This window comes from Vulpes lagopus, chromosome 14 (assembly GCF_018345385.1).
Source record: "Vulpes lagopus strain Blue_001 chromosome 14, ASM1834538v1, whole genome shotgun sequence".
Classification (NCBI taxonomy): Eukaryota; Metazoa; Chordata; class Mammalia; order Carnivora; family Canidae; genus Vulpes; species Vulpes lagopus.
This window is the reverse complement of record NC_054837.1, coordinates 11,781,421-11,799,433: the sequence shown is the minus strand read 5'-3', so window position 1 is coordinate 11,799,433 and position 18,013 is coordinate 11,781,421. Positions and strand designations below refer to the sequence as shown.

The following is an 18,013-nucleotide window of genomic DNA, read 5'->3' as shown; positions in this document are numbered from 1 at the left end:
ACTATTTCATTTCAAAATGTGGTCCCAAATTTTATATCTGGAAAGAGATAAAGTCCTCTTAATTTCCCTTCCCCACTCTAGAAATCCATCATTTATTTCACTGAACCCAAAGATGAGAAGACACTAGTTCACTTTTATTTTCCAGAGAAATTTTAGACAGAAATCAGGATGCTCTCACCTTCCTGCTATAAGAAGCTCCTTCTCTGATGCCTGTTTCCTAATCTTGGTGTAGAGGTCCATGGTGAAGAGGGTGCTGGCGCTGTTAAAGATGGAGGTCAGGGAGCTCATGAGAGAGGCCAACATGACTGACAGCATAAGACCTCGAAGTCCTGGGGCCAGATGAAAGTTCAAACATTAGTTAGGGATTGGACTCCATGATTTAGGAGGGCCTTGCCAAACCAGAGAGTTGTTCAAAAGTGTTACCTGGAACACTTACTAAACTGACATGCATGGCTATCTGTCACCCCCTGCACTACATGGTTATCATGAATCCCTGGCTCTGTGGACTGCTGGTTCTAGTGTCCTGAATTCCTTATTACAGAGCTTAATGGTGTTGTGGGTGACCTTCTGTACAGGCACGGAAATCCTTCATTTTTTTAAAACTCAATCAAGTAATTAAGAATGCCTGTTCTGACACTTTTCTTAATGACATGGTGATGTATTTTATGATTGTGCTGCTGGCAGGTGGTCCTTTCACTGGGTTCCTTTACTCTTACTCTAAGATTGTTTCCCCCATACATAGAATCTCATCAGCTTACAGCAAGTATAAAGCATTTTCTACCTGTGCATCTCACCTCTTGGTTGTCTCCTTATTTTACTCTACAAGCCTAGAAGTGTACTTTAGCTCTGCTGCTCCCCAGAGCTCCCATGCAAGTGCAGTGGCCTCGGTGATGTACACATAGTCATACCCATGCTGAACCCCTTCATCTATAGTCTGAAGAACAGAGACATAAAGAGGGCTCTGAAAAGAATCTTTGGGGTTCCAGTGATGCAGTGGCCAGTCATCCTGGGGCTGAAGATATGCCCATGATTGTAAGACTCATAGCCTCAGAGCCAGAAATGCCATTCTTTGATCAGGCTGTGAAAGTAGAATCTGCTCAATCTATTGATTTCCTGGAATTTCCTTTTTTTTTTTAATTTTTTTTTTTGGAATTTCCATTTGTTTGAATTCAACTTCTCCATACCTTTAAGTAACTCACTTATTAAGATTCTGCTCTGTCTCATATACAGACTCTTTACCCTTTTCCATTTTCATATATCCCTAATGGCCTCTCTACACTTAGATCACAAATGCCTGGAAATCTCTTTTTTAATTTAAATTCAATTAGCTAACATAAACTACCTACTTAGCTTCACATGTAGATTTCAATGATTTATCAGTTGTTATATGATAAACATCATCTGTTTATCATATAACACCTAGTGCTCATCAAATAACATGCCTTCTTTAAAGGCCACCACCCAATTACCCCATCTCCCGCCCACCTCCCTCCTTCAACCCTCATTTTGTTTCTTAGTTAAGAGTCTCTCATGGTTTTTCTTCCTCCCTAATGACTTCCCATTCAGTTTTCTCTCCCTTATCATATGATCCTCTATGCTGTTTCTTATATTACGCATATTAGTAAACCATATGATAATTATCTCTCACTCACTGACTTATTTCTCTTAGCAGAATACACTCTAGTTCTATCCACTTTCTTGTAAATGGCAAGTATTGCTCCTGTCTGATGGCTAAGAAGTATTCCATAAAAAAAAAATAAACTGACGTGCCTGTCAACATATATCATTGTGTGGCATTTCCTGCATATTTCCTGACCATTTGAGAATACTCAATACAGAATTCTGGTTATAAATATAAACTTAGAGATAATTTGCTGGAACTTAAATCTGGGAGAGAAAAAACAGTGTGCCATCATTCTTTGGGGAGAGAACCTCTCAGCTTCCTGAAGACTTAGGGAACTAGAGAGGGAAAAGAGAAGTAGATAGTTCTGTTGAAGTTTTTGGTGGGGAGAGCAAAGAGTTTTAGATATTATGGTCACTTCATCCTCCAGTTCTCTTTTATTAGTAATGTCCCTAAAACTCCTGGGACAAAGTGTTGAATGAAATGAATGGGTGATGTCACTTGTGGGTCATGCTCCCTTCCTCCTAACAATGCTCATGTGTGTCAGAAAGGAGAAAAATCACAAAAGTGTTAGCTGATATTTGATGGACGTAAGGTACAAGATCACCTGGTTGTTCCTGAGCCCCATACTCTGTTTCTGAACAACACAGAACACCTTCTAGCATCCTAGTAATTTAACTTTTTCACATGTGTAATTTATTTTCTATCTCATTACACTAGAATGTGAGTTCCAAGATATAGGGGCACACTGTTTTTTCTCTCCCAGATTTAAGTTCCAGCAAATTATCTCTAAGTTTATATTTATAACCAGAATTCTGTATTGAGTATTCTCAAATGGTCAGGAAATATGCAGGAAATGCCACACAATGATATATGTTGACAGGCACGTCAGTTTATTTTTTGTGCCTATTTCACTGATGTTTTCTAAGCATCATGGCAGTGTCTGGCACATAGCAGGCACTCAATAAATAGTTGTAAATTAAATAGACTGAGGTCTATTATTTGGGTATAACTGGTCTAAAGAAAGCAGGATAAATATTAACTTCTAGCTTTCTGACATTATAAGTTTGTATCTATGCAAAACTTTTAATTTTAAAAAAGATTTTATTTATTTATTTGAGAGAGAGAGAAAGAGAGCTAGAGACAGAGCACATACAAGCAGGGGGGAGGGAGAAGCAGACTCCCTGCTGAGAAGGGAGCCTGAAGTGGGACTTGATCCCAGAACACTGGGATCATGACCTGAGCAGGAGGCAGAAGGCAGAAGGCAGACACTTAACCAGGTGCCCCTATACAGCACTGTTTTAAAAAATATTTTATTTATATTTATTTGAGAGAGAGAGAGAGAGAGATTTAAGTAAAATCAGAACTCAAAGAGAGAGAACATGAGTTGGGGGAGGGACAGAGAGAGGGAGAAGTGGACTCAGCAGAGAGTCTCACATGGGGCTTGATCCTGGAACTCCAGGATCACAACCTGAGCCAAAGGCAGATGTTTGACTGAGCTACCCAGATTGCACTCTATGCAACCCCTTTTTTTTTGACAAATCCATTATTTAAATGCTCTTGATTGCCTTGCCTTGGAAGACGTATTGTATCTAAAGGAGTAAGGATTCTTTTAATGGGAATTATATCTCATTCATCTCTCTATTCTCCAGGCTCAGCACAGGGCTGGTAACCTATAGAAAGTGCCCAAGAGGCAGCCCAGGTGGCTCAATGGTTTAGAGCCGCCTTCAGCCTAGGGCCTGATCCTGGAGACCCAGGATTGAGTCCCACGTCAGGCTCCCTGCATGGAGCCTGCTTCTCCCTCTGCCTATGTCTCTACCTCTCTCTCTCTCTCTTTCTCTCTGTGTCTCTCATGAATAAATAAATGGAATATTTTTTAAAAAGTGCTCAAAAAAAGTGCTCAAGAAATGTCTGAGGAGAAAGGAGACAAAATGAGTGAAAATATCAGTGAGGGTGACAAAACATGAGAGACATCTAACTCTGGGAAATGAACAAGGGGTAGTGGAAGGGGAGGTGGGCAGGGGGTTGGGATGACTGGGTGATGGGCACTGAGGGGTCACTTGGCGGGATGAGCACTGGATGTTATGCTATATATTGGCAAATTGAACTCCAATAAAAAAAGAAATGTCTGATGAAGACAACTGAATTAATGGAATTTAGGATTATTAAGGATTATACCATAATCCTTCCTCATGGTCCATTTGTAGACCAGGTCAGGTCTCTGAGGCAGTCCCAGCATTACCGTTTTTCTTTTTTTTTTTTCAGCTTTATTGAAGTATGATTGACAACAATTGTATATAGTTAAGGTGTACAACATGCTGTTTTGATATATGTGTACATTGTGAAATGATTACCACAATTAAGCTAATTAACATATCTATCCCCTCACAGTTATGGTTTTCTTGTTTTGTGGTGAGCATACTTGAGATCTTTTTTTTTAAAATAAATTAATTTTTATTGGTGTTCAATTTACCAACATACAGAAAAACACCCAGTGCTCATCCTGTCAAGTGTCCCCCTCAGTGCCTGTCACCCATTACCCCCCACCCTCTGCCCTCCTCCCCTTCCACCACCCCTAGTTCGTTTCCCAGAGTTAGGAGTCTTTATGTTCTGTCTCCCTTTCTCATATTTCCCACACATTTCTTCTCCCTTCCCTTATATTCCCTTTCACTATTATTTATATTCCCCAAATGAATCAGAACATACAATGTTTGTCCTTCTCCGATTGACTTACTGCACTCAGCATAATACCCTCCAGTCCCATCCACGTCGAAGCAAATGGTGGGTATTTGTCGTTTCTAATGGCTGAGTAATATTCCATTGGCATACTTGAGATCTATTTTCTTAGCAAATTTTAAGCAGACGTTATTATTAAGTACAGTATTCCTGCTGTACATTAGTTCTCCAGAACTTATTCATCTTGCAACTGAAAGTTTGTACCCTTTGACCAACATCTTCCCATTTCCCCCACCCCTCAGCCCCTGGCAACCACCATTCTACTGTTTGTATGTGTTCCACTTCTTTAGATTCCACATATAAATTACATTTTGTAGTATTTGTCTTTCTTTATCCAACGTATCTCACTTAGAATAATGTCTTCTAGGTCCATCTATGTTGTTGCAAATGGCAGGTTTCATTTCTCTAAAGGCTGAATAATATACTATTATCTATACTCATCTATCTACCTATCTATCCATCTATCATCTAAATGTGTGGGAAATATCAGAAAGGGAGACAGAACATAAAGACTCCTAACTCTGGGAAACGAACTAGGGGTGGTGGAAGGGGAGGAGAGTGGGGGGTGGGGGTGAATGGGTGACGGGCACTGAGGGGGGCACTTGACTGGATGAGCACTGGTGTTATTCTGTATGTTGGCAAATTGAACACCAATAAAAAATAAATGTATTATAAAAAAATAAAAAAATAAAGAAAAAAATAAAATAAAATCACAAAAACATAAAAAAAATCATCTATATATAATTACATTTTCTCCATTCATTTAAACATGGACATTTTCTTACCATCAGGCATCAGTTCCAGCACCATCATTGGGTAGGCATAGTTAGTGCAGCCGACTTCAATGCCACAGTGTTTCACACATTCAGAAGGTACAATACAGGCCACCTTCTCTGAGGAGGGATTCAGATAAGTGGGTTCAGTGAGGGGGGTCCACAGGTAAGATCTACAACCATTGGACATAGAGACAAGTTGTACATAATGGGTGAGAGGAAAAACATTTGCTGGGACATTGGAGATTCAATTTTGAATTCCACAACATGAATCTGGTCCCTGTTTATTTCATACCTATAGCTCCCCTTGCACTAATGTAAGGGGCAGCATTTCTCTTTGGGATATGGCCCAGACAGAGCATTAGAGCAAACGGGGGGAGCTGATTCCATCCTCCAGAAAAGCTGCAAGAGCATAAATTCTCCCAAAGGCACAGAACTCCAGAGATAAAAACAACAGCCACAACAATAATATTCAGGAAGTTAGTTCGGTGTCCAGTCATTTAGCCCAGTGTTTTCCACCTACATCTAAGAAGAAGTGTGACTTGTGATTGTTATTGGGGGTAATGTTCATGTAGGTTGAAGCCTCCCTTTGCTGCGTCAGTTGTCCAACCCCGTGGCGATTTTTTTTTTTTTGCTTAAACAATTTTATGACAACAGATAGCAAAAGATGATTTAAAAAACTCCTAGGATATTAACCCCTAAACACATTAGCTTCTTTTACTTTTTTTTAAATTCTTTTTTAATCTTTTTCCACAGAAAAATGTCTTTTTTTTGTAGCTATGGTAATCATTCAGATAATATTTTGTGGTCTGCTTTATACATTTAAACATAATAACTTCAGCATTTTACCAAGTTTTGAGAAAGTCTTTGGTATTTTGTGTGTAATTGTCCATAAAGGGGGCATATAATAATTTCTTTGGCCATTTTCTCCTTGTTGGATATATAGGTGTCAAATATATCAAATTTTCCTGTTTCTGACCCTCTGCAAAAACTGTTCTCTCTAACTGGAATTGTGTTTTTACTTCCATTCATAATGGGTTTTCTAGCTTATCAAGATTTTAATACATCTTAAAACCTTTACTTAGAATTCAAGCATAAAAGAAAGAGAATTCATGAATCAATGGCTTACCTGTGTATAGGATGCGGCTGATCATTCCTGGCATCACCATGAGGAACATGGGCAGTAGTTTCAGGTACCCACACATGATGCAGGCAGCCTTCACATGAGACATGTTTTTACCTGATAGGCAGCGCTGCACAATTACCTGCCAGGAAAACATGACATAGTCAAAAACAACTAGAGGATGATTTCAAAGAAGGGGAGTGTTTCTTTTTAGGGATTAATGTTACAATAAGATATGAGTTCATGAATAGTGGAAAATAATGGGTGTCAGAGTAAAATCAGAACTCAAATACCTGCTTCTCTCTCTTTTTTTTTTTTACCTGCTTCTCTTACGTGAGTATTTGGTTTTGTGAGACACAGGTTTCTCATCTCTGAAAAAGTTATCTCTCGTAGGACATTCTGAATATTTGGTATAATGTTTGTAAGACTTTTGTTACATATAAGTCAATGCACATCACTATTATTAAAATGTTTACAGTTCTCAGGCTGCATTGCAACAATGGCCACATGCTTTTCCAGGTACAAAGCTGTCACTACTGATCTTTGCCACAAGTTGTGTTTAAGCAAACAATCCAATCATGAAATGGGCAAAAGACATGAAGAGAAATCTCACAGAGGAAGACATGGACATGGCCAACATGCACATGAGAAAATGCTCTGCATCACTTGCCATCAGGGAAATACAAATCAAAACCACAATGAGATACCACCTCACACCAGTGAGAATGGGGAAAATGAACAAGGCAGGAAACAACAAATGTTGGAGAGGATGTGGAGAAAAGGGAACCCTCTTACACTGTTGGTGGGAATGTGAACTGGTGCAGCCACTCTGGAAAACTGTGTGGAGGTTCCTCAAAGAGTTAAAAATAGACCTGCCCTACGACCCAGCAATTGCACTGTTGGGGATTTACCCCAAAGATACAGATGCAATGAAACGCCGGGACAACTGCACCCCGATGTTTCTAGCAGCAATGTCCACAATAGCCAAACTGTGGAAGGAGCCTCGGTGTCCATCGAAAGGTGAATGGATAAAGAAGATGTGGTCTATGTATACAATGGAATATCCCTCAGCCATTAGAAACGACAAATACCCACCATTTGCTTCAACATGGATGGAACTGGAGGGTATTATGCTGAGTGAAGCAAGTCAATCAGAGAAGGACAAACATTATATGTTCTCATTCATTTGGGGAATATAAATAATAGTGAAAGGGAATATAAGGGAAGGGAGAAGAAATGTGTGGGAAATATCAGAAAGGGAGACAGAACATAAAGACTCCTAACTCTGGGAAATGAACTAGGGGTGGTGGAAGGGGAGGAGGGCAGGGGGTGGGGGTGAATGGGTGACGGGCACTGTGGGGGGCACTTGACGGGATGAGCACTGGGTGTTATTCTGTATGTTGGTAAATTGAACACCAATAAAAATTAATTAAAAAAAAAAGTTGTGCTTTTAGTGTTGTAGGCACCAAATAAGCCATATACTCATCGGTATCTCTCTATCATTAGGGGGAAATCGTCCCTTTGAGAAATCAAGCTAATTGCCATAGAAACATCCATCAGAGTAAGGCAGCCATCAGAAGAGAACTCTGAGGCATTCATCTCTAAATTTCTACACAATATTCTGAGGGCCACATTGAGTTATGAATCAATTATAGTGGTTCTGGGAAATTTAATGCATGTAATTTCATAATTTTCATGTAAGTTGTGTAATATCTTTACTAAGAATTTTCTAGTAAAGCAGTATTTCTACCCATAATACCATAACTTCTTGACATTTTTCTTCTCAAGGAATGTCAGAAAATAGGCATGGCCTTTTCTGCTTAATTCTCTTCGGAGAGACAAATCTATTAGGGATAGCAACAGTGCTAGGGGAGCGGGTGCCATCTTCAGACAGCGGGCTTGAAGCAGAAAGTCGGAGAGACAATACAAATTACAGGTGAGGAGAGGAAGCAAGAAAGATCAGGTATCAGATTTCAGAGTGAATGTGAGACCATTTACAGGAGATAAGTCAGGTGGTCAGAGACAAAATGTAAATAATAAAGATGGTTGCAGAAATCAATGCACAGATGCATTCTTTGGTAGATATGTTGAGGAAATCAGTTTGTTATATAGAGAAAAAGAAAACTGATCACTCATTGACCCCACAAGTGACCATTGGTTTAAGATGGGTTAAAATGGTGAAATTACAAGTTTGAGGTGACAGAGACTATTTAAGGTGAAGAAAACTTCAAAACAGAAAACAGAAACAAACTCAGAAAATGAAAAATAAGATCTTGGGAGTTATAAATACAAAGGCAGAAAATTGGAGGATAATATTGGGAAATCTAGAAAGTAGAGCAGAAAGGTCAAGAGATGAAATATGGAGGATGAAAGATAAGAATACTAGAAAACCAGTTGAGGAAGACCAACACCCCAAATTGGAAGGTCTCCAAAGAAAACAAAAAGCAAGCAAAGAAAGAATACCTCCAATTCATTCAAGACATCAATTTACAGATTAAACTGGCTCACAGTGGCCTCACAATGGACAAAAGTAGATCTACACAAAATAGTATGTGTGAGCAAAGGAACAAACAATCCAATCACGAAATGGGCAGAAGACATGAACAGAAATCTCACAGACGAAGACATAGACATGGCCAACAAGCACATGAGGAAATGCTCTGCATCACTTGCCATCAGGGAAATACAAATCAAAACCACAATGAGATACCACCTCACACCAGTGAGAATGGGGAACAAGGCAGGAAACCACAAATGTTGGAGAGGATGAGGAGAAAGGGGAACCCTCTTTCACTGTTGGTGGGAATGTGAACTGGGGCAGCCACTCTGGAAAACTGTGTGGAGGTTCCCCAAAGAGTTAAAAGTAGAATTGCCCTACGACCCAGCAATTGCACTGCTGGAGATTTACCCCAAAGATACAGATGCAATGAAACGCTGGGACACCTGCACCCCGATGTTTATAGCAGCAATGTCCACAATAGCCAAACTGTGGAAGGAGCCTCAGTGTCCATAGAAAGATGAATGGATAAAGAAGATGTGGTCTATGTATACAATGGAATATTCCTCAGCCATTAGAAATGACAAATACCCACCATTTGCTTCGACGTGGATGGAACTGGAGGGTATTATGCTAAGTGAAATAAGTCAATCGGAGAAGGACAAACTATATGTTCTCATTCATTTGGGGAATATAAAAAATAGTGAAAGGGAATAAAGGGGAAAGGAGAAAAATGAGTGGGAAATATCAGAAAGGGAGACAGAACATGAGAAGCTCCTAACTCTGGGAACCGATCCAGGGGTGGTAGAAAGGGAGGTGGGTGGGGGGGGGTGGGGGTGACTGGGTGCTGGGCACTGAGGGGGGCACTTGATGGGATGAGCACTGGGTGTTATTCTATATGTTGGCAAATTGAACACCAATACAAAATAAATAAAAAAAAGAAAAAAAGAGAAAATATCAGCGAGGGTGACAAAACATGAGAGACACCTAACTCTGGGAAATGTACAAGGGGTAGTGGAAAGGGAGGTGGGCAGGGGGTTGGGGTGACTGGTTGATGGGTACTGAGGGTGTTACTTGGCAGGATGAGCACTGGGTGTTATGCTATATGTTGGCAAATTGAACTCCAAAAAAAAAAGAAAAAAGAATTTTCCCCAAAACAGAAAACAAATAGTATGTTGTGATGAAATTTCAGAATACTGAGGACAAAAGAAAGACAAATTTCCAGAGAGATCAAGAATAACTTCAGGCTTCTCACCAGTAATGGTGGAGGTCAGAAGACAATGAGTTAGTTTATGACTTTGAAAAAATTATTTCCAACCATACACGTGTACATGGCCAGAAGAACACTTTACGAAAAGCTGGAGTGAAGACATTTTCATATATGAAGACAAATCCATAATAAATTTATCTCCTGTTTTTCTTAGGAACTTACCAGAGAATTCAATTGCCTTGAAAGAAGGAGTAAACCAAGAAAGAAGATATCATGGGATACTGGAAATAAGAGATATAACCCAAGAATGAGACAAAGGGAATCTCAAATATGGTAGTGAAGGGGGTCCTGAATTAGGATGGGCACCAGGCATAGAGAGCAACCCAACAGTTTGGAGAGGCCAAAGGATCTGAGAGAAAATGAGAAAAAGAGTTGGTAGGATATTTGATTTTTTTAAAAAAGATTTTGTGTATTTATTCATGAGAGACACAGAAAGAGAAGCATATATATCAGACATAGGCAGAGGGAGAAGTAGGCTCCCTGCAGGGAACCCGAAGTGAGACTCAATCCCAGGACCCCAGAATCATTCCCTGAGCTGAAGGCAGACACTCAACCACTGAGCCACCCAGGAGTCCTGATATTTGATATGTTTTGAAGAACACATAAGGGAGATTTAGGCATTCTGCAGAAGGTTTGGTGTATAATGAGTAATGATTACAAAAAAAATTGAAACAAAAAATTAAGAATTATTTATTCCAGAGAAAAGTGAAAGCTAAAGAAATATCAATCAGAATATAATGTGGCTCACCTGTGAATTATATTTATGTAGTTACAAAAATGGTAGCACTGAATGCTGATCTCACCAAAACTGTGAATTAGTTTTATTAGGAGGATGGGAGAATAGGAGGTAGAGGACTGAATAAAGAAAATTGAAAGGGCTAAACCTTCATCTCTCATTATTGGAAGCCAACAGAAATATCCTAAAACTGGAAAATCAAAAGGGAGCAATATAGTATTTATTTAAATCATTTGAGGATCAAATTTACAATCAAATTTTGATCCAATGGGTCTGGGTACCTTCTGAGAGCATTTATTTCTCATGAGCTCCAAGGTGGTGACATCCACTCCAATGGTTCACTGATCAAGTATGGAATACAATGATTTAAAGAAGAGATATGCATACCAAAATACTTAACCGAAGGAGCTGAAAATGTTTGACTTTGAGAGACAAGAAAAAGATTAGAGAGCAGGACAACGGATATCTATTTTTCATAACAAGCCTTTTAGAAGTGCTTGACTCTTTAAATGATGTATGTGTGTGTGCATATGTGTGTGTGTATGTGTGTACAAAATAGAAACTAGATGCTTTTCTATGAGAGGAAAAAGAGCAACATAAACATTTATACACCACACACAAACTTCACCTGATCTGTGCACCAGTACCACACAGCTACGATGGTCATTCCAAATATCGTTCCTGGCCATGGAAGATCCCCAGTGGCAGCATCTCGGAAAATGTGGAAGGAGTCAGCCTGAGGAGTGTAGCACTTGGGGCTGATTGTCAAGTTGTCCCCCTCAACTATGGATGGGATGGCATTCATGTACTTCTCTGTAAAACTCTCATAGCCTCCCACTTCGGCAAATGCTGCAAAAGTATTGGATAAAATGAAATGTTTCACAGAAATCAAAGACACCTACTGTTTATTCCTTTGTGGTGGAGGTATCCAAGCATCTCCAATTAGCCTGGTCAAGTCCTCAGAATTCTTAGAGAATCCACGTCTTTCTGCTATCTCCACTGTCATTGACAATGCTATCATGTGTTCACAATGCAGACAAAATGAATCACTCTTTAACCTTTCTTCTTATGTTGCTCTTGAAAATTTTTTTATATGTATATTTTTATTGGAGTTCGATTTGCCAACATATAGTATAACACCCAGTGCTCATCCCATCAAGTGCCCCCCTCAGCACCTGTCACCCAGTCACTGCATCCCCCTGCCCATGTCCTCTTCCACTACCCCTTGTTCGAAAATTTTTATTTAGTGTCTAGGCCGATGGTAAAAATAAAAATGTTATCCAACAGACTGCTTTGATGTCTCACAACCATCCAAAACAGAAATAAACAGGTAACAGAATGAGACTAACAGAGTTAGCCATCAAAAAGCCCCAACTCCTCTGAAAGGACCAGAAGCAATGGTCTCTGTTCCTGATACAAAGCCTCGCTATTCTGACTTTATGAACAGTCTGGTTTTCTGATGCAATACTCTATTATTCTCATGCTGCAATAAAAAATGGGAAGATAAGGAACAGAAATTGAAGGTAACAGATTATGTGTGGTGAGATGAAATTGTGAGACTCAGTCCACTGGGGGGTCTGGAAAGGCAAGAGAAGCATAGAAAAGAACCATAATGGATGGAAACCCTAGACAGAAGAAGGATGAACCCAGGCATCTAGGACCACTTAGTATAAGCTTGAAGAGTGCAAAATTCATCAGAGTATCATACATTCATAGAGTTGAGGTTGATATTAATTTACTTTTTCGTTACTTATTTCATTTAGCATCAAAATGTTTGTATGTGCCAAACATCTGTACTGGGATCATGCACAAAATGAAAGTGCAAGACAGCAACTTAATCCAATGGAGGATACAGACCATACAAGGAAACGTTCTGCTAAGGGGAATATGGTTTGTAACAACAATACATGAAGGATGCTAGGAGATGAGAGAGTCCCCTGTCTTCATCCTAAGGAAAGGAGAAGGTTTAGAGAGATTGATGCCAGAGGTGCATCGCCAAAGCTAGACACCAAAGAACCATAAGTAAGAATAGCATAGAAGTTAGATAAATATAAAGTTTGTAAGGAATGGTACTAGCAGTTGTCTCTGGAGTTGCTCTGTACAACAGAACTTTCTGCTATGATAGAACTGTTCTGTATCTGTGCTGTCCAATACGAAAATTACCAGCCATATATTGAGCATTTGAAATATGGCTGGGCAAGTGAGAAAATGAATTTTAAATTTTGATCAATTCAAATTTAAATAGCTGTATGTGACTAATAGCATCTATGTTGTGTCAAAATCACCAACTCTCTTTGCGAATTTGTTGTCTTCGTAGTTTTATCAGTTTTTGCTTCATATTATCTTCAAGCTCTATAATTAGGTGCATGCACATTCAGAGTTGTATTCAGTGCAGCTTTTTTTTTTATTCAGTGCAGGTTGAGTGAGTGGAACATGGTGGCTGCAGGACAAGGGAGGGATGTTTTTATTTTATATAAACTTGTTTTTATCTTATATAAACTTATATTAACTGTGTGCATGGATTTCCTGTGCAAAGATAAACAAATACCATAATGAAAGAAAACAAAAATAGGCAAGCTATAAATTAATCAATAGTGCTTGCTACATGACTTAAGAGAATGAACTGATACTAAATAAGCAAGAGTCATAAAGGAAAATCCAACCCGTGGTTGTATATTCTAACAACAGAGGGAGTAACATTGATAATTTCCATCTGAAAGTCATAATGAAGTTAACAGTTATCATTATGTTAACCATTCTTAATATTTAATCTTTCATTTTATGAAGAGTCTTATATAATGGTTTCTGGAGCATTGAATCCCATGCACTAATATTTTTGTAAAATTATCAACCCAGTGACATTAATTTTGTCAATTCCAGACACAAACATATTAAGATTAAACCTGAGCAATAATTTTTTTAAAGGAAGTAGAGTTCTTCCTTCTCATTTCCTCATGCTGAGATAATATAGCAAGAAAGAAGTTCAGTAGATGTTTCAATGATGTGAATTGTATAAATGGGTAGAACGTGTGCCCGGCCAGATAGAACAGGGAGGCAGCAGTCAAGAGCAGTTGGCCTGAACAGAAGTCTCATGACTTCGAGCCCCAGGGCACTGCACACTATCATCACTTACCATACCCCATGAGAATAAAAGAACCTATTAGCATAATGATGGTCTGGAGGGTGTCTGTGTAGATAACTGAGGCCAAGCCCCCTGTGGAGAGAAAGAAAAGAATCAGGACATTTTATCCTTGTGCCCTCATCTCTTTGCCTTCGCCTTTACATTCTCCTCAAACCAAACCCTAGAAACTCAGCAGAGAACATATGAAAAGCTATTGGCCACAGGCTTCTCTTGGCATCATTATCTCCTTGGTACTCATGTGTCTCATTGATCTCCTGTCTCCCTTGCCTGGCAGCCTTGACTCAAAGTTTCTATGAGTTATAGTGGAATTCTACCCTCATGTGAGTTTCTGAATATTAAATAGTAGAAAAGGTAAAACTTTATTATCATGAAAGTTTCTCTAACAATCCTTCAATTCACTCCATTTAGCATAATATACTGGTCCTCAAAAATTTGAGCACAGCCATTTTGCTCTATATTGGAACATATTATTGTTTCATAAATTGAATGATAGATAGAGTCATTGACTTATATTTTTCTTCATTGTTGTATAAACAACTTCTTTTTCAACTCTAGACTTGCCAGATTTTCAGTGCTATGGAAAAACAAATCTGATCCTGTAAATAGAAGACTCATGTCTTCATATTTCACTTATTTTGAAACATATGCTAAGTGTATGAAATGGCTCTAGAGCTAGCTTGATTGTTCCAGCAGTTATTTTTCTTTACTCTTTCCAACTGCGCTGGTATAATTTCATTTTCATAAGTTAGTAGGGGTTGGACATTGGGGGAATGGATGTGGCCCATGGGAACCTGCTTGGACTGTTGCCACATACTTTTTCCCTACAACAAACTCACTGCTCCAATTCTCCTCTCCTGATTCTACCATTCAGAACCCAGGCATCCTGGATTTGCTAGTTTCACATCTGAGCTGCTATTTCATTCTGACTTTCCATGTGTATGATATGCTGGATTCCAAATGCCAGTTTGGGTATTGAACACATGGCTGAGCCAAACTACTATTTCCCTACTTCACACATGTCACATCATTATCATCAGTCAAGGTGCTCACACCAAATACTGAAGATTTTTTTTGAAATGGAAATGTTCTGGATGTGCAGTCAGATGCTTCCTTCTTCAATTTAGTAAAGAACTTTAAAAATTTTAATTCTAATATAGTTAACATACAGAGTTATATTAGTTTAAGTTGTATAATATAGTGATTCCACAATTTCATACATCACCCAGTGGTCATCATGACAAGTGCCCTAAGCCCCATTACCTATTTCACCCATTCCCCAACCCACTTCCCTCTGGTAGTCATCAGTTTGTTCTCTACAGTTAAGAGGTTGTTTATTTGTGTGTGTGTGTGTGTGTGTGTGTGTGTGTGTGTGTGTGTGTGTGTGACACTTTTCTTTTGCTTTGCTCTTTTTGTTTTATTTCTTTTTTTTTTTTAATTTTTATTTATTTATGATAGTCACAGAGAGAGAGAGAGAGAGGGAGGCAGAGACATAGGTAGAGGGAGAAGCAGGCTCCATGCACCGGGAGCCTGATGTGGGATTCGATCCCGGGTCTCCAGGATCGCACCCTGGGCCAAAGGCAAGCGCCAAACCACTGCGCCACCCAGGGATCCCTGTTTTATTTCTTAAATTTCACATGAGTGAAATAATATATTTGTCTTTCTCTGATTGACTCATTTTGCTTAGCATTACACTCCCTAGCTCCATTCGTATTGCTGCTTGATTCCTTTCTGCTGTTTCATTGTTAGTGTATAGAAACGAAACTGACTCCTGTGTTTTGATTTTACATATAGCATATCACCCAGAGCTCATCCCATCAAGTGCCCCCTTCAGTGCCCATCACCCAGTCACCCCAACCCCCCGCCCACCTCCCTTTCCACCATCCCTTGTTCGTTTTCCAGAGTTAAGTATCTCTCAAGTTCTGTCATCTTCACTGATATTTTCACTCATTTTCTCTCCTTTCTCCTTTATTACCTTTCACTATTTTTTATATTCCCCAAATGAATGAGACCATATAATGTTTGTCCTTCTCTGATTGACTTATTTCACTCAGCATAATACCCTCCAGTTCTATCCACGTTACACCCACACTTTTGGATTAACATTGAGCAGCTGTATCGATCAAGGTAACCCTGTTCCCTGGGCACTGACTTGAGCAGGGTTGGAAGAGATTTTGATGTTGGACCAGAGAAAGTCAGGTTGAGTACCCCTAGTGATGGATGTCTGAGATGGAAAGTCCAAGAGCTGCAAGTAAACTGGACAATTCCCAAGTAGGTAGAAAGAGAGAGGGTGGGGTATTCTTGAGAGAGAGAGAGAGTGGGCAGAGAGGCAGGAGGAGCAGGAGGAGAGGGGAACATCAGATCTCAGAACTTCAGTGTCGCTTTTCAGCTAGTGGTTGGCTGGAGTCACAAAGGAACACAGTAACATCTATTCACTTCGGTAAAGGGTTATTTTCTACGAAGTGTTTGCAAAAGGCCTCCCGCATGGTTACTTTATTTTTTATTTTTTTCAAAGTGAAAGAAATTATTTATTTTTCATTTGATTATTATTATTTTTTTATTGGAGTTCAATTTGCCAACATATAGCATAATAACCAGCGCTCATCCTGCCAAGTGCCCCCCCACAGTGCCCATCACCCAGTCACCCCAAACCACGCCCACTTCCCCTTCTACTACTCCCTTGTTGTTTCCCAGAGTTAGGTGTCTCTCATGTTTTGTCATACAGGTCACGTTAGTGGGATTTTTCTTCACAACTTACTTTGTTGGGGAAGGCAGTCAGGAGGACTGTAGAGAGAGAGTAGGGTCCCCAAGTCACCTCCCCACCAACTTACCTAGATAACTTTCAAATCATCCCAAAAACCTACAAATTAAACCTGAGATTTAAGAGAAAATGGCTGGAATGCTACAGAGAGAAGAGTTGGCGCTTCTAACAAGTACAACTTGTTTTTAGCCAGCCTGCATTGAGCAAAATGACTAGAAAGAAGAACTCACCACAAAACAATGAATCAGAAACAGTACTCTCAGCCATAGAGTTACAGAATTTGGATTACAATTCAATGTCAGGAAGCCAATTCAGAAGCACAATTAAAAGCTACTGGTAGCTCTGGAAAAGATTCAAGAGGTTCATGACTGCAGAATTTATATCTAATCAGGCCAAAATTAAAAATCAATTAAATGAGATGCAATCCAAACTGGAGGTCCTAACGATGAGGGTTAATGAGGTAGAAGAAAGAGTGAGTGACATAGAAGACAAGTTGATGGCAAGGAAGAAAGCTGAGGAAAAAGAGAAACAATTAAAAGACCATGAGGAAAGGTTAAGGGAAATAAACGACAGCCTCAGAAAGAAAAAAAAATCTACATTTAATTGGGGTTCGAGAGGGCCCCGAGAGTGACAGAGGAGCAGAAAGCATATATGAACAAATCATAGCTGAGAACTTCCCTAATTTGGGGTGGGAAACAGGCATTCAGATCCAGGAGATGGAGAGTTCCCCACTAAAATCAATAAAAAGCATTAAATACCCTGACATTTAATAGTGAAACTTGCAAATTCCAAAGATAAAGAGAAGATCCTTAAAGCAGCAAAGGTAAGAGATCCCTAACTTATATGGGAAGAAATATTAGGTTAACAGCAGACCTCTCCACAGAGACCTGGAAAGCCAGAAAGGGCTGGCAGGATATATTCAGGGTCCTAAATGAGAAGAGCATACAGTCAATAATACTCTATCCAGCAAGGCTCTCATTCAGAACAGAAGGAGAGATAAAGAGCTTCCAAGATAGGCAGAAACTGAAAGAATATGTGACCACCAAACCAGCTCTGCAAGAAATATTAAAGGGGACTCTGTAAAAGAAAGAGGATACCCAAAGAAATAATCCATGAAACAGGGACTGAATAGGTATTATGATGACACTAAATTCATATCTTTCAATAGTAACTCTGAATGTGAATGAGCTTAATCCCATCAAAAGGAGCATGGTTTCAGACCAGATAAAAAAGCAAGACCCATCTATTTGCTGTCTACAAGAGACTCATTTGAGACCTAAGGACACCTACAGCCTGAAAATGAAAGGTTGGAGAACCATTTACCATTCAAATGGTCCTCAAAAGTAAGCAGGGTAGC

General features: G+C 39.4%; 1 protein-coding gene across 2 annotated transcripts in view; it reads right to left on the bottom strand.

Moving 5' to 3' along the window:
• LOC121475226 (solute carrier family 5 member 4) overlaps positions 1-18,013 on the bottom strand; it is a 46,667-nt gene that overhangs the window by 16,679 nt on the left and 11,975 nt on the right. For both annotated transcript variants that reach the window (XM_041728341.1, XM_041728342.1), the window contains 5 exons: positions 13,890-13,970; positions 11,385-11,605; positions 6,260-6,395; positions 5,143-5,250; positions 179-329 (listed from right to left, as the gene is read on the bottom strand). In XM_041728341.1, coding sequence (XP_041584275.1) covers positions 179-329; positions 5,143-5,250; positions 6,260-6,395; positions 11,385-11,605; positions 13,890-13,970 — 697 coding nt within the window. The remainder of the gene's footprint in view (positions 1-178; positions 330-5,142; positions 5,251-6,259; positions 6,396-11,384; positions 11,606-13,889; positions 13,971-18,013) is intronic.